Consider the following 22849-nt stretch of genomic DNA (forward strand, 5'->3'; position numbering starts at 1 on the left):
ATCTCAGCTCTGTAGGTCCGTACAATTTAAGTCAACAGGGACCAAAACTTTGAAGGTCCAAAAAGCAGAATTAAATCCCATAAAACTCCAGTGGTTAAATCCATGCCTTCAGAAGTGATATGATAGGTGTGGGTGAGAAACAGATTAATTTTAAGTCCTATTTTACTATAAATCTCAGCTTTCAAACAGCCCTCCTGTGTGCTCTGCTCTCCTAAGAATTCTTCTCCTTTTGTTTTTGGCAGTTCGCATTCTTTGTACGTCACCACTTACTTATCATGGAGGAGAATTATTAGAAAAAGAGCTTAAATATTGATCTCTCACACGCACCTATCATATTGCTTCTGAAGACATGGATTTAACCACTGGAGTTGCATGGATTACTCTTATGCTGCCTTTATGTGTTTTTTTTTTTTGAGCTTCAAAGTTTTGGACCTGTTGACCTACAGAGCTGAAATATTCTTTTAAAAATCTTCGTTTGAGGGGGGCCTGGGTAGCTCGGTGGTAAAATATGCTGCCTACCACCCCTGGAGTTCGCTAGCTCGCTAGTTCGAATCCCAGGGCGTGCTGAGGGACTCCAGCCAGGGCTTCTAAGCAACCAAATTGGCCCAGTTGCTAGGGAGGGTAGAGTCACATGGGGTAAACTCCTCGTGGTCGCTATAATGTGGTTCGTTCTCGGTGGGGCACGTGGTGAGTTGAGCGTGGTTGCCACGGTGGATGGTGTGAAGCCTCCACATGCGCTATGTCTCCGTGGCACGCTCAACAAGCCACGTGATAAGATGCGCGGGTTGACGGTCTCAGACGCGGAGGCAACTGGGATTCGTCCTCCGCCACCCGGACTGAGGCTAATCACTACGCGACCACGAGGACTTGAAAGCACATTGGGAATTGAGCATTCCAAATTGGGATAAAAATGGGAAAAATCTTCAGCTGAAGAAAGAAAGTCATGCACATCTGGAATGGCATATGGGTGAGTAAATACTGAGAGAATTTTCATTTCGGGGTGAACTATTCCTTTAAGTCGATTTTGAACATATGTAGTTTTGCGCATCCCTAACACAAACTGCCTTGCCTACTCTGGGAAGGGGCATCAACCCATTCCAGAAACATCACCTTTGTATATCTATATCTCTGAAAAATTTTAAAATGTTGAAAAATGTTAACATACTTATTTTGAAAAGTTTGGTTCTTTTAATTTAGTTTTCATTGTTTATTTCAGTATTTACATTGGTGTCTCATACTGTCTTCATTCACTTCTTAGTGCCTGCTTGAAAATGGGCGTCTTGAGAATATCTTCACAGATTCCCTCTATAATCAGTTCATCACAGAGATCACCACACTGCTGAAACACTGGGGAAATACTTTGCCACCTGGGGGTAAATATCCTTTATAAAACCCACCTGTTATGTCTTCTTTTTGACACCCTTTTAAAAAGTAATTAACACATTCTGTCATTTACTCACCTGTCTTTCCTACATTCCTTTTAAGGTGACCATGACCATGAGTCATCTCTTTTGTTTTACTCAGGGTATATACACTCACGGGTTGAGGAGGAGTACCTTTGGGAATGCAAGCAACTGGGGGCCCTATCTCCTATTGTTCTGCTCAACACACTGCTGTTTTTTGGAGCTAAACTGCTCAACCTCCAAACGGTTGAGGAGCATCAACGCCTGGCATTCTCTAATGTCACCAACTGCTCAAGAATGACCAAAAAGGGCAAGACCTCTTATCTTAAGTTCAAACTACCTAGCAAGGAAGAAGGCATGGAAAAGAGAGGTAAGTAGATGCTTGTGTTTATGTTATTACACTAACTGTACAGTGCTCCTAGTCATATGAGCATACATCTGAGCTCATAATATTTTTTCCATAACTTTTTTTCCCTGTTGAAAATCCAGCACCAGTTGTTAAAAGGAAGAGAGAAGAAGAGACAGTGGATGAGGACTTTATGGAGATGCTTGAGAACTCCGAAAACCCCTTACGCTGTCCCGTTCGACTGTACGAGTTCTATCTCTCTAAATGGTGAGTAGAAATCTGGCTATGACATGGCAACCAAGCCAGGAAGCAAGTTTTATTTTGAAGACCCCATAAATTCAAAATTGGAGTTTTCTGGCTTTTTGTCCACATCTATTAGCTTTGCACGTATCTAAATGGTAGTGTACGCTTAAAAGTTGACAAAATTGGCAAAACAGACAAAAGTTTGATGACTCATCTTGCACACAACTGATTTTTGTCCAATCAAATGGTGTCTAGAGTCAGAATGTCCCTTCCCCTAATACCACCTGCAACCGACTAGCAATTAGTAAATCATAGCTCCGTAGGTTTTTTTTTTATTTTTTTTTATCAAAAATACATAAAAACAGGAAAGAAAACAAGCTATTTCATGGGTCTTTATTCAGTTCTGGGTGGGATTTATTATTTGTAAAAAAAATGTTATGAGTGTTTTTGAATCGGAATTTAAATTAAGATGCATATTCAAGAATGATGCCACTACGGGGCCTGGGTAGCTCAGTGGTAAAAGACGCTGGCTACCACCCCTGGAGTTCGCTAGTTCGAATCCCAGGGCGTGCTGAGTGACTCCAGCCAGGTCTCCTAAGCAACCAAATTGGCCCAGTTGCTAGGGAGGGTAGAGTCACATGGGGTAACCTCCTCGATGTCGCTATAATGTGGTTCGTTCTCGGTGGGGCGCGTGGTAAGTTGAGCGCGGATGCCGCGGTGGATGGCGTGAAGCCTCCACACACGCTATTTCTCCGTGGCAACGCGCTAAACAAGCCACGTGATAAGATGCGCTTGTTGATGGTCTCAGACGCGGAGGCAACTGGGATTCATCCTCCGCCACCCGGACTGAGGCGAATCACTACGCGACCACGAGGACTTAAAAGCGCACTGGGAATTGGGCATTCCAAATTGGGTGAAAAAAAAAAAGAGCCACTAAGTGCCTTATACGTGCTTAATTCAGATTGCTCTTGTAGGAAAAAGTCTCCTATTTAGTCTTTATGCTGGCACTGTTAGTATTGAGACATCAGTGAGACATGTAATGTTCTTTCTTTTTTTACATCCACAGCTCAAACTCCGTCAAGCAGCGTCCAGATTTGTTCTACCTGCAGCCTGAGAGTTCCTGCCACCCCAGCAGCCCTGTGTGGTACTCAGCCGAGCCACTGGACAGTTCCATGATGGAGAGCATGCTCACACGCATCATAGCCGTACGGGACATTCACCTGGACTCTAAGCAGCAAAAGTCCCAGGACTCGTCAGATGAAGAGAGTTCTTAATGAGAACCCAAAAAACTGCTCATTAGAAGGGGGACATTGCTTTTAAAAGATAACAAATTATGGATCTCCCCAGAACTCAAAAGTAGCAAAGTACCAATCATGAGACTGAACTTAAAAGGAGCAAAACAAACACACGAAAGCCAATCATGAGACATTTAAAGACATCTACTTTTATTCGAATGAAATGGGAGGCAAGAGCAACTTATGACCATTTAATTTGAAACTGTTACTGTTGTAGACTCCCTCTTCCACATGTGGACACACTCACCAGACATTCCTCAAGTCATCATGTCATGAATGTTAAAGACCAGTGTAAGATGAAAAATGAAGAGGAAAAATGTTTGGTTTTTATTTAGATTGCATCACAGTAGACACGTTGCAGTAGACGTTGTTACTCAGTACTCTGAATTATATAGCGTAAACTTTTTATGTTTAAACATTCTTCTTTGTCATTGTTGGTGACCTTTGGAAATATATATTAATTCTCAGATGTATGACTGGTTTACTTCTGGTTAGATTTATAAACATTGCCCTTAAACTTAAAGGGATAGTTCACCCAAAAATGAAAATTATTTCATCGTTTACTCACCCTCATGTCATTCCAAACACATGTGACTTTCCTATGCAAAACACAAAAGATGTTTTAATAAATATCTCATCCGTCTTTTTAATACAATGGCAGTGGATGGTGCCTCACTTTAAAGCTTAAAAACGTACCCAGGAGTATTATAAAAGTTATTCATGTGACTCGTGCATCATTTTTCATGTCTTCTAAATGCGTATAGTGGGTTTTGGTGAAAAACAACCTGAAATTTAAGACATTTTTATAAAATATTGACATCTATTGCATATTCATGAATGTTATGAGAGAAGCTAATTCACAGTGGCTCACATGTTCATATAAGTACTGGCATTGTTTTTAGTTGTAGAAAAGAAACTCATTTCTGTGTGAACTATTCCTTCAACATGTTTCCTGTTCTGCCGCCTGATACAGTTGGACAAAGCAGTCGCGTAGGAGCTGCTACTAGCAACCGACCCCCACAGTTCAAGTCAACATGAAACAGGCAGGTTATTCAATGAGAAAAATGCAGAGCGAGACTTGGATTTATCTATTGCGAATGGATTGGATTGTAAAAAGTGTTCTCTATATGATGGGTTGTTGGAGGGGATCAGTTGAAAAATAAGAGGGCTTGATAACTATTACATTTTGATGAAAGATTACTAAGACCATTTTTTTCTTTGGAATAATTTGCACCAATAAATCGTATTTAGAAAGTAAATACAGTCCAATTTGATTTCATGTTGACTTGCCCATATGTTCTCAGATTTAGAAATTTAAAATCATTCTTGTCCCAATAATCAAGACCTTTGTCTGGCCACCTTAATTAGATGACATCGTTTCTAGACAATAAGAATTAATGCAATATTTATGAATCGTTATTTATGAATGATACATTCCTGGAATGTCGTGTCTCAGTCAACAGAGGGCAGTCCTGCTTTGTTAGTTCAAGTGACAGGACCTTGACAAGGCAACAATGAGGAATCAACAACGCAATGTTTAGCCACATGATTATGCTGATATTTGCACAGATAGATGCAGCACCAGCCTACGATGTAAAGCCAATTGTCATTCGCTGCCATGGTAACGGAGACAAGAGCTGTTGCTTGTGCTTCACACTGGATTCTGAATGTGCTACTGCTGTCGAGATCATTGCAATTCAGATATGAAAAGCACTTATATACATGCGTCAGCCTTCAGGAATTATTGTCTAACATAATGACAATGTCCCACATCAGGACCCCTAATTTAGTCTGCAGTGATTTTCAGCATTGCCAAGCTAATGTAGGGGAGAAACAACATAAGAGATCAAGCTGGACTATTTTTATCTACAGTTGGTAAAGGGCAAACATTTGTCCGATCGCAACATCTCCCACCATTGTTTTCACATGTGCAATTGGTCATGATGGATTGAAAGATAGCACATCTAATGGACAGATCAAGTTTATATTGCATGTTCAAAAGAGTGTGTAGGCGTGCTACGGGCAGATGAGGTGTGATTCGAGAGGGTTCGAGAATAAGAAGAGCGTGTGTGGGAGAGAGAGACAGAGAGAAGTACAACAAAGACAGACAATCTGGCAGTACATGACTGGTTTCATCTAGTTTTATTCTACAATCATAAACAATGACATTAATGTCAAACATGCTTTTGGCCCAATAATGTGCTACTTGTTTAATTTAAATGAGCTCTTTTTACAAACCAATATGACAAGGATATTGGTAAATGGAGATGCTGTCTGATGAAAATCTAAGCAATGTAATTAGAGGTCAAATTGAGAGAAAAAAGGCTGAAATAAAATGAGTGAGGCAAAAAAGGCCAAAGCTTCTGATAAATGCTAAAGCCCTGAAGCAGCCTCAAAATTCAGGGGAGGGAGAGCTGAGAGAGTGATAGTAAGGCAGCAGGAGAGAGAGAGAGAGCTGCCGTTGGTGCTGAAATAAGAGTCTATTTATCAAACCAATAGTGTTCCTCTTTGAGGAAGGACAAGACTCTGAGAGCTGACAGATAATGACGGAAGACAGACTGGATGCCTGGATTCCTGGACACTTTTCACACCTGGACTACCAGGACACAAAGGACTTGGACTGTCCATCTGTCATGCCTGCAGTGCTATGATTGCTAGAGTTACGTCAGTGCTTACCAACATGAAGAAGCAATGCAAAGAGACCATGGAGAAGTGTCATGTCATATTTTAATGAAGAAGAAGAGTGAGTTTTTTTTTCCTTTAAGCTGTTCATTTTTAAAGTGTAAGGTCTTGTCTCAAGGGCATGAGAGTTATAATTTTGGAACAAACTGAGGAGATACTGCTTTTTTATGTCCATTTTTAAAGGAAAGCTACTCTACTTGCAAGGCTGTTTAATGCTTACTGACTCGTAAAGTTGCTTCCTTTCCTGTTGCTGTTGAGAAATACACATTGGAAGAAGGCATGTTTTATTTTTAAATTTTTTTAATCTCTAGTGGAGATACGGAAGCATTTTTTTGAAAAATATTCATCTAACTGCTTGTCATCATCAGAAGACCAGTTTTAAGAAGCTTTTTCAGTTTTTATGTAAAACAAAAAAATAATTGTTCAATAATTGCCAAGAAGACGCAAGGAACACATGCTCTGGCAACGTCACATAATCAACTTCTGGAAGGTTGAGTTAGAGGTCTTTTAGGAAGCCATTGTCAAAAAGTGACAATGGGAAAGCCATTAAGTCGTCCAGGCTGCTTACGGCAGAGCCCTTGTTGTTCGAAGAAAGGAGATGAAAGAGAGGGCTACAATGAAGATGGGTACATCCCTCAACGCTCCATTTATGACACAATGTGCATCAATGAACAGATCGACTACAGCTCTGCTCACAGCACCCTGGGTTCGAGGAGGGGTCGAGAAACTGACTTCTCCAGTAATGGCTCTCTGGGAGAAGGTGGAGATATGTTTGACACAAGGTCTTCTGTGCTGGTCAGCAGTGGCAGAAAATTGGATGAGAGGTTAATTTTTGACTCTTTAAAACTGGCAAATGACGAGCTGAGAATGTCACCAAGAGGGTTTGTGAGGTCAGCGTCCCCCAGCATGTCTTGCAGCTCTGCTCCAAGTGGATCCATGAACAAACGGCAGCAGCTCCAGGACAGCGGCAAGAAGGACAACCTCTGCCGCCACTCATGGAAAGTCCTGTCTCCGCCAAAGTACCCAGAAGCATTGGAACTCTCCCCAGGGGAAAATAATTATTTGAACCCAGGTGTTGCTTTCTTTCCAAACAGCATGACCTCCCCACACATCTCACCCTTCTCTGGATCACCTTTCTCTACTGGCACTCATACACCTTCTGTGTTCTTTACTCCTTCCCCCTTTCCCTACCATCAGCAATTCCAGAGACAGTCTTTACCCACCCAGCCTTCTTCACCAAGACCACCTTTGTCAGAATTATCAGTCAGTTCCCTTATGTGTGGTCAAGATGCCCAAGACCAGGACATGAAGGATGATGGGAGCTTACCAAAAGATCGTCTGTTTCTGACTTTTAAACCCAAGAACATTGAGCCCGAGAGAGAACAGCCATCCACCACCCCAGAACCTGAAAATGACACTACGCCCCTTCTTCGCTCCCAAACATCAAAAAGACCTGCTGCTGTTTCCCATACTCCAATGGAGTCCACCTGGCCACGGCGGCTGATTGGAAGGAGGAGGACGGTAAGACAAGGTGGTGCAGATCACAACCTACCAATTCTCCCTCCATTACCCTCTCTGCTAATACGGAGAGTTTCAGACAAAAAGACTATCCTTCACCTTTCACCATTCCCTGAACATCAAGGAAATGTAGATGGACAGCTAGGGAAGTCTACATTAACTAGAGAATTGAAGGAGTGCTCACTTCAGGAATGGAAGATCTTGCGGGAGCAAGAGGAACGTAAAACTGAAGTATCAAAAAATGAGGAAATGATGGAAGAAGCTTTAGAAGGGGAGAGCAAAATGGTGCTCGTGCTGGAGAATACTGAGCCAGGCATTGATGAAAATACCAACCCTGAAGGTGAGGAAGAGAACTGGGAGGCTGTGTTGGAGATGGTTAACACACTTTGGGATGAGACGTGGAGTGATTCACAAAATGTTGGCTCTCTAAGACGCTGGCCTCTTTTACATCCTCCATCAGGGTTTGGAGGTTCACAAGCTCCATCAGGCACAAGCTCCGAACTGGATGCTGAAGATCTCTTGGAGATTGAGAGAATGAACAGAGAGGTTGTGGAAATCCAAGACGATGAAGAACCACTATTTCAGTCCCATTTGCAAACATGTGAAAGAAAGAACGTTGTTGTGACTCAGCCAGGAAGCCACAAGCTTGCCATAGCCACGATTCCAACCAGCTTAGATTTTGCTACCATTGATGCTCAAATGGGAAACAAATATAGCCACAGTGAGTCGCCAGACTCTAATCTGACGCTGGAGTCTGAATCAAGTGGTGTCTACATGTCAAATCCCAGTCAAACCAGTAGAGAGGATATCACCTCTGAAAATGACAGACCTATGTCAGATGTAGATCTTGGAAGTATTTCATCCCTTAGTCAAGGGGAAGAGAGCACAGACATTCACAGAAAGTATGGGACATGCTCTCCAGTCCCAAAGGCAAATATATCGACAATTTTGGACAAAAAAGAACCCTCTAGACTGAGAGCTAATACCATAGAGCTAGTAAGGCAATCATTTTGTAAAGAGATTACAACCAAAGCTGCAGAAATGCAAGAACGCTTGAAAGCTGTGGACAAAGAATTTCCAACCCAAGAGATTCATAACACTGTGAACACATCAAAGACTGATGTGCCTTTACCACTGTCCCCCTCCAAACATGAAGTTAAAAAGACTGTATTAGGCAAGAGTGACATGGATCCATTTGTTGCCACTGATAGTTTTGTCTACCTGGCAGTATCATTGCCCCTATCCACACAGGAAGGTGTGACTAAAACTGCACTGGAGGAGCCATCACCTCCTACATCCTTTACCAAACCTTGCCGTTACCCTGATGAATGTGACTTCCTGTCTACTGACAGTTTTGTTTACCTGGCTGCACCTGACTGCCACTTGCTGGTCACAGAGGGCCATTCTGTATATGGTGACTCAAAAGATTATGAATCGGAGGACAGTGGTTCTAAGGCAGACTTTGTTCTGGGCTCTGCAGTAGGTGGAGATAGTGACTGGGACTCGGACCTGACTGATTCTGAACCCGAGCCAAACTCTTCCAAGTCTGCATGGGACTACTGGAAGGACCTAGAGCAGGGGGTGCTGCAGAAGCTATTCGGTGAGGACCAATCAAATACAGACAAACTGCTCCATGGCAACCAAGCTCAGCAGATTTCCTGCCAGCATGGGGAGTTGGCTGCCATTGTTGTACAAGAGAGAGCAGAGCTGGAAGAGGTGTCCTAACAGTGTACACAGGGGGCAGTGAAGCACACTGAGGTGAAGTCTGTATCCTAACACTTATTACCGCACTGGCAAACTTGTTATATTAGTGCCCAATTAATAATTCTAAACATCATATACAGGTATTTTTGTTTTTGTTTTTCTTTCTTGTTACTGAATAATGCAAATATTATTTCCAAGTAGTAACTCCAGCATCTGCTAGTCATCTAGGAATTCACAATAAAATTGGGATGTTTTCTTAAGTGTTCAAACCAATTTCTGAAGCACAGTTAAGGCCTCTCTTTTAAGCTGCTTTTCTCTGTTAAAGTTTATGTAATGGTGGACAGCTTTATTTTCTGGGTTATCATTTTAATCTTATGTTTAACAATAAGTATTTATGTTAACTGATAGGTCTGGCTGTTTATATGTAATTGTGGATCCAATATGACTTTTCATTACAGATCAAGCTTAGAAGCCTAAAATCTATTGCACACTGCAACATTATGTCAGTAATAGATACTACAGTATATTTGCTATATGCTGTGTGCTTTATATAACAATAGTAAATGTAATATGTTACTGGGTTATTTCTGAAGAATCAACTGTGATAGACAAAGTACTGAATGACTAGTGTAAAAATAAGGACCTCATCAATAAGAAGCACAATTTACAGCACAAATAATGCTTAATGTGCAGTGAAATGTGTGTGTTTAGCTCAAGTTTACAATGCTTAATAGCAAAATGGTAATCAGCAGAGAGCATTTTCACCTGTTGACACATTACGGAGGAAATGCATTATAAACACTACCTGGGCTGTCAATAAAAGGGGATGATCAAAGGCGACGTCTTCCTCTTTTTCATTCGTAGCTGTTTATTCTGCATGCTGTTGGATTCTTTTTCAGCTCCACCCCTCCTTAGCCTCTTTTCCATTCCTCCATCTGTCTCATGGCCTATATATATATGATTTCCCATGACAATTATTTGGGAGCAGAGTGAAGTAGCCTGAAATTCTGGAGGTGATGTAGGGGCAAAAGGGGCTATTTTTAGTTTAATTAATTAGTTCAGTGTAAATGAGGCCAAACTGAATGCATTGTGTGCCAAGATAATACATAAGTGGGTCGAGTGTCAGCTAACACTACATACTGGTGTCTGTGCTATTAAGGTGCATAGGATTCCTCACTAACCTACATCATGCTCATTTTGTTCCCCTCCATCTGTTACACATAATGTGCATCAACAATGTCGCTGTGGTTTCTGGGGTCCAACCTGAATCTTTTTTGGCTTGCAGTGAATATCCTGCAGCAATTCTTGTAATGTAATCTCTGGATCATCTGTTCTCATGTGTTTCTACAAAAGATATAAAATGTTTTTAAGAATAATGATTCTTATCAGGGTTGCGTAAAATTCAGAATTTAAAGTCAACATAAAATCAAAATATTAAAACTTTACAGTTATATTCTTTGACATTAGTTAATGCATTATGTATCATGAGCTAATAATGATTTTTACAGTTTACTAATCTTGGTAAATGATTTTCAAAATGCCATTGTTCATTGTTCATTCATATTAGTTCATAATGCATTGACTAATGTCAACATACACAACTTTTAATGTAAAAAAATACATATATGTGTATACACCGATCAGCCACAACATTAAAACTGCCTGCCTAATATTGTGTAGGTCCCCCTCGTGCCAACCCTCATCTCAGAATAGCATTTTGAGATGCTATTCTTCTCATCACAATTGTACAGAGCGGTTATCTGAGTTACCATAGACTTTGTCAGTTCGAACCAGTCTGGCCATTCTCCGTTGACCTCTCTCATTAACAAGGCATTTCCATCCACTGAACTGCTGCTCACTGGATGTTTTTTGTTTTTGGCACCATTCTGAGTAAATTCTAAAGACTGTTGTGTATGAAAATCCCAGATCAGCAGTTACAGAAATACTCAAACCAGCCCATCTGGCACCAACAATCATGCCACAGTCGAAATCACTGAGATCACATTTTTTCCCCATTCTGATGGTTGATGTGTACATTAACTGAAGCTTCTAGATAATCGCATGGATGATTGATGATGCCAGATGGGCTGGGCCTTTTTATCTTTTTTTATTTTCTTGTTCAGTTTGGCTCACCCACTTTTCACGATCATAATGGTCACTTTTCGAGATACAATGAAGTCCCCGTGGATAAAAGCTAGTCCTGTCCTACATTTTTTTTTGTAGAATATCTTGTTTCTCTTCATGTTGACAAAGAATTTGCTCTCTTTCAATTCATTAGTAAGAATTTAAATTGAAATGGCTATGCCCCACAGGATGTTGAATTGGATTCAAAGAAATTCAATACAGTCACCCAACATATGGACTTAGGGTTTCTGTTTCGAAGCCTTTTGGTGAATAAAATATTATTTATTAATTATAATTAAAAGTACATTCACCAAGCACTTTATTAGGAACACCTGTACACCTACATATTCATGTGATTATCTGATCAGCCAATAGTGTGGAAGCAGTACAATGCATAAAATCATGCAGATATGGGTCAGGAGCTTCAGTTAATGTTCACATCAACCATACAAATGGGGAAAAAAATGTGATCTCAGTGATTTCGACAATGGCATGACTTTTGGTGCCAGATGGGCTGGTTTGAGTATTTCTGTAACTCCTGATCTCCTGGGATTTTCATGCACAACAGTCTCTCAGAATGGTGCCAAAAACAAAAAATATCCAGTGAGCAGCAGTTCTGCTAAATGAAACATCTTGTTGATGAGAGAGGTCAACGGAGAATGGCCAGACTGGTTCGAGCTGATAGAAAGGCTACAGTAACTCAGATAACCACTCTGTACAATTGTAGTGAGCAGAATAGCATCTCAGAATGCAAAACACATCAAACCTTGAGGCGGATGGGCTACAACAGCAGATCACATCGGGCACTTTATTAGGACCAAAGTGTTCCTAATAAAGTGCTAAGTGAGTGTATATAATTAAATACAAATGTCTAGGTATATTTGGTTGTATCATGAAATTCTCCATTGTGTATATGAAAACAAGTTTATATAAGTTTTCATAAGTTTATAAGTTTATTTCACTTAAAAATTAAAAGTATTATTGGAAACTACACTTACAGCACACTTACTTTCATGCATTTAAATTCTGTTTCCTTAAATTCAAATTACAATTCTGCATCCCATTTGCATTGACGTGCTGTTTCAGTTCAAATTCAGAAACTGAATTGGGCATTCTTTATTCATTTCTGAATGGTACCCAACCTTGATTCGTATACATAATAATTTTGCTGTAGAGAAGGAACAGGGCTAAAAGCAAAGCTGTGTGCATTTGAGCCGAAGCCAGGGCACATGTGTAGGAGGATCAGCACTGAGTGAGTGAATCATAGATTAGGACATTTGCTATTTTCTTTCTGCTCAATCTGATGTAGATTTGAAAAATGATCTGCAGGGTAGCAAAATGCTGATGCTTTGAAATTCAGTTTCATCAATTGACATACATTGAATGAAAGAATCACATTGTTCTCACATTATCTTTTAAAAACAAATGAATAAAGATGTAGTAAATCCGTTTTTGTGCTCAATGTGCAGTGTGATACAGTGTGTGTGAGCGATAGAAAAGGTAGGAGGGATGTAATCATTGGTTGCTTAAGGCAAAAGATCAAGAGGTGTTCCTTATGTAACATTTAAATGAAAGTGCACTGGGCACTGTGCGCTAAAGGATTTTATTTTTAAGTGCATTCTAGGAACAAAAGCAGTGTAGGCAGTGCATTATGGACTGAAAAGTTGAACTAAGAATGAGACAGGTACATACTGAGAGCTTGAAAAGCTGGAAGAGATTAGATATGGCATTATATTTCTTTCCTTGAGAATATGTTATGCAATAACATATTAATGTTATGCAATAACATGCTATGCAAACTTCAAAAAGGTAAAACTGGCAAGACCTACACTTAAATATGTAAATGCTATACTCAGTAAACATGTGCATTTACATTGTTTACATTATTGCATATGGTGCGCACCAAAAAGTGAATGAATTTGATGTATACATTTTGTCTGTATGTATTCCCTGGAAATTTAGCCCATGCTTTACCACAGTATGTACATAAAAAAAATAAAACTATCATAACAAAATGTTAAAATGTTTGGTAATGCTGGAGACTTGCAAATATTATATCAACCTCAAAATTTACATAGCCAACTCACATTTACTGTGATGTATTCAGAGAAAAGCTAACCTCTTCCAATAGTGCATTTTGACTGACAAAATAATTATATTTATATACATACACATGAACAGGTGGTGGAAAAAACTGGTTACCACGCCTATAAGATCTGATAATAAAAACTATAAAAAATCTAGTTTGAATGTAACATGAGGTCTAAACTAATTAAGTATTTTGCCTTAGACAATTAATACATTCAAACTCCCCAAATATTCAAGATTGTGAAATATGCAAGACACTCCAAGAATGCAATGCCTCTTAAAGGAATATTCCAGGTTCAATACCAATTAAGCTCACTCAGCAGCATTTGTGACAATGTTGATAACCCCCTTTTTTTTTCTTTTTTACTCATTCCTAGTTTATAAAAACAAAATAAAAAAAATCACAGTTACAATAAAGCACCTACAACAGAAGTGAATGGGGCCAGTCCATTAACATGAAAATACACACTGTTTCAAAAGTATTGCCACAAGGCATAAACTGCAATGCAATACACATGTTAACATGATTTGAGTGTGATAAAATCTCAAGTCAAGTATAACATCTTTGTTGACAAAAATGTATGTGCTGGTAATAAATCCCTGTTTTTATCACACTTAAATTATGTCATCACATATAATGTTAAAGTCCTGAGTATACCGAAGTGAATCAGTCTATACCAAGTCAGTCCACTCAGCGGTCATTTTTGGAACGCTCTCATGGCAGCTATTTTCTATGGATACAGGTGGCATGAAAGTACAGCTCCTATCTACTTGAGGAAAGGCTGAAATCTCCATAACGGTTAGTCAAGATTACGATATACCTATATTTCAAATTGGCAGTCAAATCTATGGAAGCCCATTTCCGCCACATAAAAAAAAAAAAAATTGCTTGGGTAAGTCAAAATGTTGAGATAAAAAGTAATAATTATGAGATACTAATTCAAAATTATGAGAAATCGAAATTCTGAGATGACTTATGTCATAATTAATTTTTTATCTCAAAATTTGGCTTTTTATCTAAAATATTTGACTTTTTAAGCTTATAGTTATAAATTAGCACCTCATTATTTTAACTTTAATCTCATAATTTTGACTTTTTATCTCAAATATTTGACTATTTTTTAATTATGATTTAGCTCCTCATAATTTTGATTTAGTATCTCATAAATATGAGTTCTAATCTCTTAAGAATGACTTTATCTCATAATTTTGGCTTTAATCTTATATGACTTAGTATCTCAAAATTTTGACTTAGTATATCATAAATATGACTTTCTATCTCAAAATATAGACTTTTTAATCTCATAATTATGAATTTTTTTTATCTAATTTATCAAGTCTTAATTTTGATTTACCAAAGGAACAATTTTTTTTTTTTTTTCTTTGTGGTGGAAATGGGCTGCCACATAAATCTGACTACAGTGGTATCATACTTTTTTTTTTTTTTTTTTTTTTTAAACCCTATTTTTTCAGACTGGTTCAGCTAATGCACATGCGCATGCATTGAGTACCTGTGAGGCAGGACTTCCTTTTCTACATCCGTTTTATTGTGTTTCCAATTTCTCCCATTCATTTATCAGAGCTGTTCAGCTTCACGTTCACGTTTGTTCACGTTTAAGGTATGAAAGTGTGTAATTTATGTTGTAGAACAAAACGTCCACAAATCATCAAGTAATGTTTACCACAGACATTATTTTACTCATAAGTTTAAAAACCCCATTATAAAAACCCATAGGATTATCGGGTTTGTGGACTACAACCTGAATAGCTCTATAGCAGTGCTTCGTCTCGGGGGTTAATAGTCTATGGCTATACTAATAAAACAGCATGTACTGTAGGCTATATTAATGTTTATGTACTGGCCCATTCTCTTCCATTGTAAGTTCCATACAGTAACAATGTTTTTTGCTTTAAAAAAAATAAATAAAATAAAAATAAAAGGAGCAACAAGTCAAAAATATTTTTTGTGGTAATCAACACTAATGCTGTAGATTAGAATAAGCTTAACTTGTATTGGTATCTGGTATTGGAACACAACCTGGAACATTCTTTTAATAAAGACTTTTGTGTAGGTAGTCCTTCCATTTTTGTGTGCAAGTTCTGGATGCTGCAAAACGTGAGGTTCATTATATTAAACCCACATTTTCTGAGCTTATAAAGTTTTTGCGACATAACACTGTCTTTAAAGAACTGTTTTGTCTTTTTTGGTGTCCTCTGATTTTCGTGAACTCATGCTTTGGTTGCTGGCAAAAGTGGGGTCAGTTCTTTTATATTTTTGCGGTGGTGCTTGTGGCATCATGCAGTTTGTCAGTATGCGCTTTCCAATGAGATAAACCAATTCACAGATACACATGAAGATGCAGAGAGCTGAGGAGGCCACCATAAAATAGGTAAAGATTTTCTTCTCTGTAGGATGAGAGATAAAACAATCCACTGTATTGGGGCAAGGGTCCAGCGAACACTTGGCAATACGAGGCAGGTCAAAGCCCTTATACATGCAATGAAGAATGTAGAGAAAGGCAGCATCAAACACCGTTTTGAAGACCAAACTCAGCAGGTAGGTCCACCAAAGTCCCCCACGTTTTTTCCCAGGGTTGGAATATAAACGGGAACCCTGGTGGATGGCCATATACTTCTTGTCTTTTTCCTCTCTGTGCTTAACATGGGCTACGACCATGAGAGATGGACAAGTGACAAAGATCAGCTGCAAGGCCCATAGACGGATATGAGAGATGGGGAATATGCTGTCATAGCAGACGTTGGTGCAGCCTGGCTGTTTGGTGTTGCACTCAAAGTCTTTGCTCTCATTGCCCCAAACACGCTGAGCTGCCACAACAAACACCAGAACTCTGAACACAAACACTATAGACAGCCACAAACGACCGAAGACTGTTGAATATTTGTTGACCCCGCTGAGAAGGGCCTCCAGCTGTGACCAGTTCATACCTAATTACCACCAATGTTCTAAAACACACAGAAAAGCCAATTAATGTGTAATCACATACAAGGGTTCACACTGTCATTAAAAAACTGAAAATATCAGGGATTTTTAAAGGTGTACTCAGTAACTTTTGTCTTTGTGTCATCTTGGACTTACGCTGACACCTAGCGGCTTGGATGCAGCATCATTTAAAATCAATAGTTTCAGCCATTGTAGAAATTTAGTATTCACACAGTCAACCATAATTATTTTAATCAATGAGTGATAGTGTCCAAAAACAGGACAGTTACTGAGATTAAGCGAGTAGTATTCGGCTGGTCATGTGATTCTAACATGGCCCATGTGCGGACCCTCTCCATGTAGAATAAAACAGCTTTTATAAGGTAATGATATGACTGGAGTCTTCATTTTAACGTGAGTAGTCATGATTTCCTATAATGCAAAATTTCATTTCATGTCTTAAGGAGATAAACTTTTAAAATGAGGAAAAAAATACTGAGTGGACCTTTAAAATGGACAAGGGTCATTCCTAGTGACTTTTAAGTCCCCAGCAAAAGTTATGGTATTTATAATGTTTAATTTGAACCGAATTTTAATAGGCTTGTTACAAAGAATATAGACTATTTGTAATGTTACACACTGCTGTGGGCCTAAAAGTCCATTTAAAAAAAAAAGTGGAGTTAACTAATGGCACTAGTGTCATTACCTCATGTCTCCAAAGCTGCATTTTAACATCTTAAATAATCAACAAGTGTTAAATAATAAAATTTCTTAATGTCATGTCCATACACTTCAATTATTAGTATTATTTTCTCTTAATAGTATGTTTTCTTTTGTGGTAAATGTGTAATTTTAACAGGTTTTTTGTTTGTCCCTTGATTTGATTGTCTACTCTGTTATATCATGATACTGTGACCTTTAATTGTAGATTTATGTTATAAAAATGTATAATGACTTTGGAGGTGGACATAGACCATTCAGCAAAATAATGTTGAAGTTATTTGAAGTGTGTAACTCTTCAGTTTTATTTACTGTATGTTTTCCTTCATTTTGTGGTGTTAGTCATATGTTATCAAGCATTATATGTCCACCCTGTTATGGAAAGATATAGGGAAAATTAATGTAATTTTAAAATGTCTATGTATTAAATGTAAAAAAAATAATAAAGAATATGTTGGACATCTCGGCCTACAGTCCCTTTTTTGTGGTGGAATGAGTGCGAGTTGCATTTTTTCCCATATGGACTGTATTAAGATTTAGGTATTTATTTTAACAGAAATAAACTCATCACTAAGTTTACAAATATGTTAGCTGGATATCTTTCACAAACCATGTATTGGCTAATTTTACCCACTGAATGTCCACCATGTTATTGTCCACCCTCTTATTTTCTTCCTGACCCTGCCCACCTAACCCAATGGACATCTGAAATTGTTTAAGTCATTTAGCTTGACCTGTATGATTTAAAAAATCTTTAAAATCTCCCTTTAATTATGAAACAAACAAATAAAAGTAGGTTTCATATTTCAAAAGTTTCAAAGCCGAAAAGTCACAGAATTGTAGGAATGACTCCCCAAAAATGGTCTAAGTCATGGAAATTTCTGTAGTGAATATAAATTTTTCTAGTCATGCTATGCTCTAAGGGGGTGTTTTCCCCCTGTCATGTTATCTTGGACTTACACTGACACCTAGGGGCCTGGATGCAGCATCACTCACACAATTGCTTTCAGTTTAAGATGCCATTGCAGAAAATCACTATTTACAGAGGAAAAAATGACTAGTGGTCCAATTGAGTGAATCATTCTTTGAAGCTGTTACTTTGGTACTTTTCAATTAATCAATTCAGCCGGTTTATTATCCATCTGGATGATTTATTAGCAATTAAGTCTGAATCAAAATAATGGTAAAAGTCCTTGTTGAGTAATCACATGACTGGAAAGAACATTGAAATTCATGAATCAAAAGTGTGGGAAACCTGCATATAAAAAATGTTAACACTTTACAATAAGGTTGTATTCGACAACATTAGTTTACATGAACTAACAATGAACAATACTTTCACAACATATATTAATCTTGGTTAATGTTAATTTCAACAATAAAATTAAGTTACATATGTTAACATAAGCTAATGCAATATGAACTAACATTGAACAATTGTATTTTCATAAATAAACTACGATTAATAAATGCAATTAAAAAATATTGTTAGTTAATGATACCTAATGCATTAACTTATGGTAACAAATTTAACCTTATTGTAAAGTGTTACCATTAAAGCTTCACAATTGACTGAAAAAGGCCATTAATAATGTTATAATTCTTCACAATGGCAAGGCAATGACAAGGATTCATTTATACAAGCAGGCCATCCTAGTTTGGGTCAAGGAATCTCTTGATAACTGGTGTATGGGCTAAGTATGGGCTTAATTTAACCAAAACATTTAATGGGTTTTTATTATGTCATTTTGGTGTTGGTGATTATCTTTTTTAATTAGTTCATGGAGATTTGATTTTCGATTAATATGTAAACACCTGAGGCATTTGGCGATGCATAACAGGTACCTCAAATTGTTTCTAAATCTAAGTTTTAAAAATTTAGCGAATAGTGAATTATTTTAAAGTGGAACTAATGACAGGTTATTCTTATTTTTGGAATAAGAATGTTTTTGCAATCACTGATTTAGGAGGATGACACATTTCAATATAACAAGTTCATGTTGACTCTTATTTCCACAGGTTTCAGTCCCCTAAAACATAAGTACTTGGTATTTTGAGTTTAAATGTGCATTTGTCATGCTGTTGTCTGGAAATGTAACTGTTGTATCACACCAGAGTTTTTCACAGCTTAGATGTCTCATTGTTGCTCCTACTTGTGTAAGCGGAGGTGTGTAACAAAACAGCAGAGGAGGGCATGCACGGATGATACTAGTTAGATCAGTGTTTTCTAGCATTTAAATAAAAAATAAAATAAATAAAAACTTGAAATACTGTAAAACTTATTCTACTACTGATTTATTCTGTGTGCCCTGATATTTTCACAACAGCTTCTTATGACTTCAATATTGATAACATCCATCTTTTTTTGGTAACTACTCTATTTGGTAAAATAGTAATAAAAAAATACTGAAAGCAAAAGTCTACATTAGATCAACCCAAACAGAGCCCGTGGTTTGACACACAAACTGTGTGAGAATAGTAACAAATTATTGGGCCTGCATTATACCGAAACGTTTCATGTAAACATTTCCCACTTAGTTATGCATAAAAGAAGGTCTTACCATGTATTGCCACACAACTGAGATGCACTGAATCAAGAAGCACAAAGAAAAGAGAGGAAAAGGGTTAAAAGGAAGCTCTGAGAAATCTTGTCCAGCCTGATCTAAGGTCCAGCAACCATACATTCAGTGGTTTACACTGAATGCATCCACTGCACAGGTGCGAGGCTGCTGTGACAGCCGGGATGTATTCTTCTTTTGTAAGGTGTGGTGCTGCTGTGTGGGCGGTGCATGACATTCATTAGATATTGTCTTACAGTCCGGCACTGGCATGTGAGTAGGCCTTTAGTGGTAAGCATCATTTGCAAGAATCAGCTTGTGGCCTTGTCATGTGTCAACACCACACCTGCAAAAAGCTACTATTATATAACACAGGAAAACATGCATGCATTCATTTTAAAAGGCACACACACACACATATATATATATATATATATATATATATATATATATATATATATATATATATATATATATATATATATATATATTTTTTTTTTTTTTTTTTTTTTTTTTTTTTTGCAAGGCATCACTGTAATTTTCAAAGCAGATTGCATAGATATCATGCTTTCATCAAAGATGAATGACCAAGTTACTATGAATGAACCACCAGTTATTATAGAAGCCTTTATTTCACCACCCATTATACATTTTTGCATATATACAGTAAAATTATTTTTTCTTTACACATATCAGAGCACAGGGTCAGCCATGATGATACAGCACCCCTGGAGCAGATAGGGTCAAGGGCCTTGCTCAAGGGACCAACAGTGGCATCTTGGCGGTGCTGGGGCTTGAACCATCGCCCTTCTGGTTAGTAACCCAGAGCCTTAACAGCTGAGGCAGCGCTGCCTCTCAAAGTATTGTTGATGTTAGATACAGTGGCTCTTTCACACCAGAAGATGGAGACATTACTACATGATGGTTTTAAAATCTTTGCAACTCAGCTGTTTGTGCAAACATTTTTTTCTTCCCCCCATATACTGCTTTGCATTTTACCTATTGTGAATACTGCATTTATACAGTCCTATTTACAATGAACCTACTTTATTCAACATTAAATATTAAAGGAATATTCTGGGTTTAATACAAGTTAAGCTCAGTTGACAGCATTTGTTGCATAATGTTGATTATCACAAAAAAAAATATATTTACACTTGTCCCTCCATTTCTTTAAAAAATAAATAAAGAAATGAATAAAAATCTGGGTTACACTGAGGCACTTACAATGGAAGTGAATGGGGGCCAATCCGTAAACTTTCAAATACTCACTGTTTCAAAAATATAGCCGCAGGGTATGCGTGATGTTAACATGATTTTAGTGTGATCCTAACCTTTCCTGTGTAAAGTTATCAAATTTTACACCTTTGTTGCTATCATGATGTAAGGTCAGCAAACCCTAAATCCCAAAACGACCGTCTAAACAAAAATTTAAACATTACAACTTTAAATTTTAATAAAAGGATTAATGTAAGTGCTTTTATAAGATTATAAGCTTCACATTTCTGCCTTTAAACCCTCCAAAATCTGGCCCCATTCACTTCCATTGCAAGCACTTCACTGTAACCTTGATTTTTGCTCTTTTTTTTTTTTTTTTTTTTTTTTTTTAAAGAAAAGTGGTCATCAATATTATACTGCAAATGCTGTCGATTATTTGCACACCTCAGTCAAAAGCACCGCATTTAACTGCTGGTTTCAAGAAGAAGAAAAAAAAGGCTGGGGCACCATAATAATAGCCTAATATAAAATAAACATTGCTTAATAAGGAGCCCCCAACCTAACCCTTTCCCTAACCTTAACCGTGAGTGGAAGTGACGTCCCGTTTTGGAGTTGGCGCAACCTCTTTTTGGAGTAACCCCGCCCTCTTTTGGAGATTCCGCGAGACTTGCGTCTCTCTCTGCTGAACAAAAATGGGCTTTTCCCAATCAATGGTACAATGTTATAAATGTACACTAAATATTTTAAAAATTGGAAATATAAAAAAAGTGTGCTAAATTTACGTTGTTAAAGAAGGCGGAAACGCGTCATAACAGGTCTGTGAAAAGGGTCCATTGAGATTCCCTACTTTCATTGGATAGTAAAGAAACGCCAGTCCCGGTTTGAAAGCACCCACAGATTAGAAAACACATTATGTCCGCAGAGACATACTTGGATTCCGCCCCCATTTGGAGGTCCCCGACCTGCAGCTATACCTACCTAATTTATCCCCAGTAAAAGCACCCCATGCTCACCTGCTGGGCTCAGTAGAAAAATGAGGGTTGATGTAGGCATACAGAATTCAACAAAAAACACACTGCACACGTTTCTACAATTCTACTGAAGTAGCCATTTAAATCATATTTTAAAAACAATGCAAATTACGAATTAGCAGAAAGTGTCCCACTTTACCTGTACTGCCCCTTTATCTTTAACAAGCAATCTGAAACTACATACAGCCTTGTGGAGTGGTCCATCAGTCACAAGCAGTTTGCAAAAGTATTGAGATCCATCCCTGGAGGGGTGAGGCCAATGTTGAGAAATGGGTCAGACCTTTCAATGTACAAAACAGATTTCATATCCGTTATTTCTTTAGAAGGTGTTGATATTAGAAAGTGTAGTAATACATACTGTAATAAATACTGTATATTAGATCTATTTGCAGAAGTAATAGTGTTATCTGAAGTGTTATCATTGAAGAGTGTATTTATTGGAAAAACAAATGGACTCAATGTAACAAGTACTTTATTACTAACAAAATCAAAGAGGTCACATTCAAGATTATTTATAGAATATACCCTGTCAAAGATTACATAATGAAAAGTTGTAAACATTTTAATGAATGATAAATATGCATTCTATAAAGATGACAATTTGTTGGAATGGTGGGTCTCAATTTGTGTGTAGGGAAACAAAGTATACAATGTCCCTTGAAGAAAAGAATGTATTACTTAATTTTCACCACCGTAACAAAGATGTAAACCTTTCTTTCATAACAAATTTCTTAACTATTTATGGAAGATACTTTATACATAAGATGAAATGGTCAGAAAATAAACCCAACTTCAATGCAGGCCTACTTCTGATAGAATTGCAGTGTTATCACAAGATGATAAAGGTATGTAAAACTAGTAAAGCACACAGATTTGTTAAAATGCATGATTTATATAAGTTAAAAGATACATATTTTTTGTCTATTAAAAAACCCTTGTTTTTCTCTTTTTTATTTTGGTGTTTCGTAATGTACGTAT

At 37.7% G+C, this 22849-nt stretch overlaps 2 protein-coding genes across 10 annotated transcripts in view; one reads left to right on the forward strand and one right to left on the reverse strand.

Annotated features, from left to right (window-relative positions):
* si:ch211-266o15.1 (zinc finger MYM-type protein 4) overlaps window positions 1–3756 on the forward strand; it is a 41331-nt gene extending 37575 nt beyond the window's left edge. For 8 of the 9 annotated variants that reach the window (XM_051723051.1, XM_051723054.1, XM_051723057.1 and 5 more), the window contains 4 exons: window positions 1259–1373; window positions 1486–1773; window positions 1893–2016; window positions 3059–3756. In XM_051723051.1, the coding sequence (XP_051579011.1) occupies window positions 1259–1373; window positions 1486–1773; window positions 1893–2016; window positions 3059–3266 (735 nt within the window). In that variant the 3' untranslated portion in view covers window positions 3267–3756. The remainder of the gene's footprint in view (window positions 1–1258; window positions 1374–1485; window positions 1774–1892; window positions 2017–3058) is intronic. The other variant, XM_051723055.1, reaches the window with a different exon arrangement.
* Window positions 3757–12051: 8295 nt separating this feature from the next.
* On the reverse strand, window positions 12052–19711 carry gjb9a (gap junction protein beta 9a). The gene is made up of 2 exons (XM_051723096.1): window positions 19626–19711; window positions 12052–16367 (listed from the first exon to the last, which is right to left on the reverse strand). Exon 2 carries the CDS (start codon window positions 16345–16347, stop codon window positions 15586–15588), a length of 762 nt encoding a protein of 253 aa, XP_051579056.1. The 5' UTR covers window positions 16348–16367; window positions 19626–19711; the 3' UTR covers window positions 12052–15585.
* Window positions 19712–22849: the final 3138 nt, after the last annotated feature.

This window comes from Myxocyprinus asiaticus, chromosome 17 (genome assembly GCF_019703515.2).
Source record: "Myxocyprinus asiaticus isolate MX2 ecotype Aquarium Trade chromosome 17, UBuf_Myxa_2, whole genome shotgun sequence".
NCBI lineage: Eukaryota > Metazoa > Chordata > Actinopteri > Cypriniformes > Catostomidae > Myxocyprinus > Myxocyprinus asiaticus.

Excerpts from the sequence above, each read along its gene's own strand:
- gjb9a (XM_051723096.1), bottom strand. The coding sequence starts at position 16,347 with ATGAACTGGTCACAGCTGGAGGCCCTTCTCAGCGGGGTCAACAAATAT.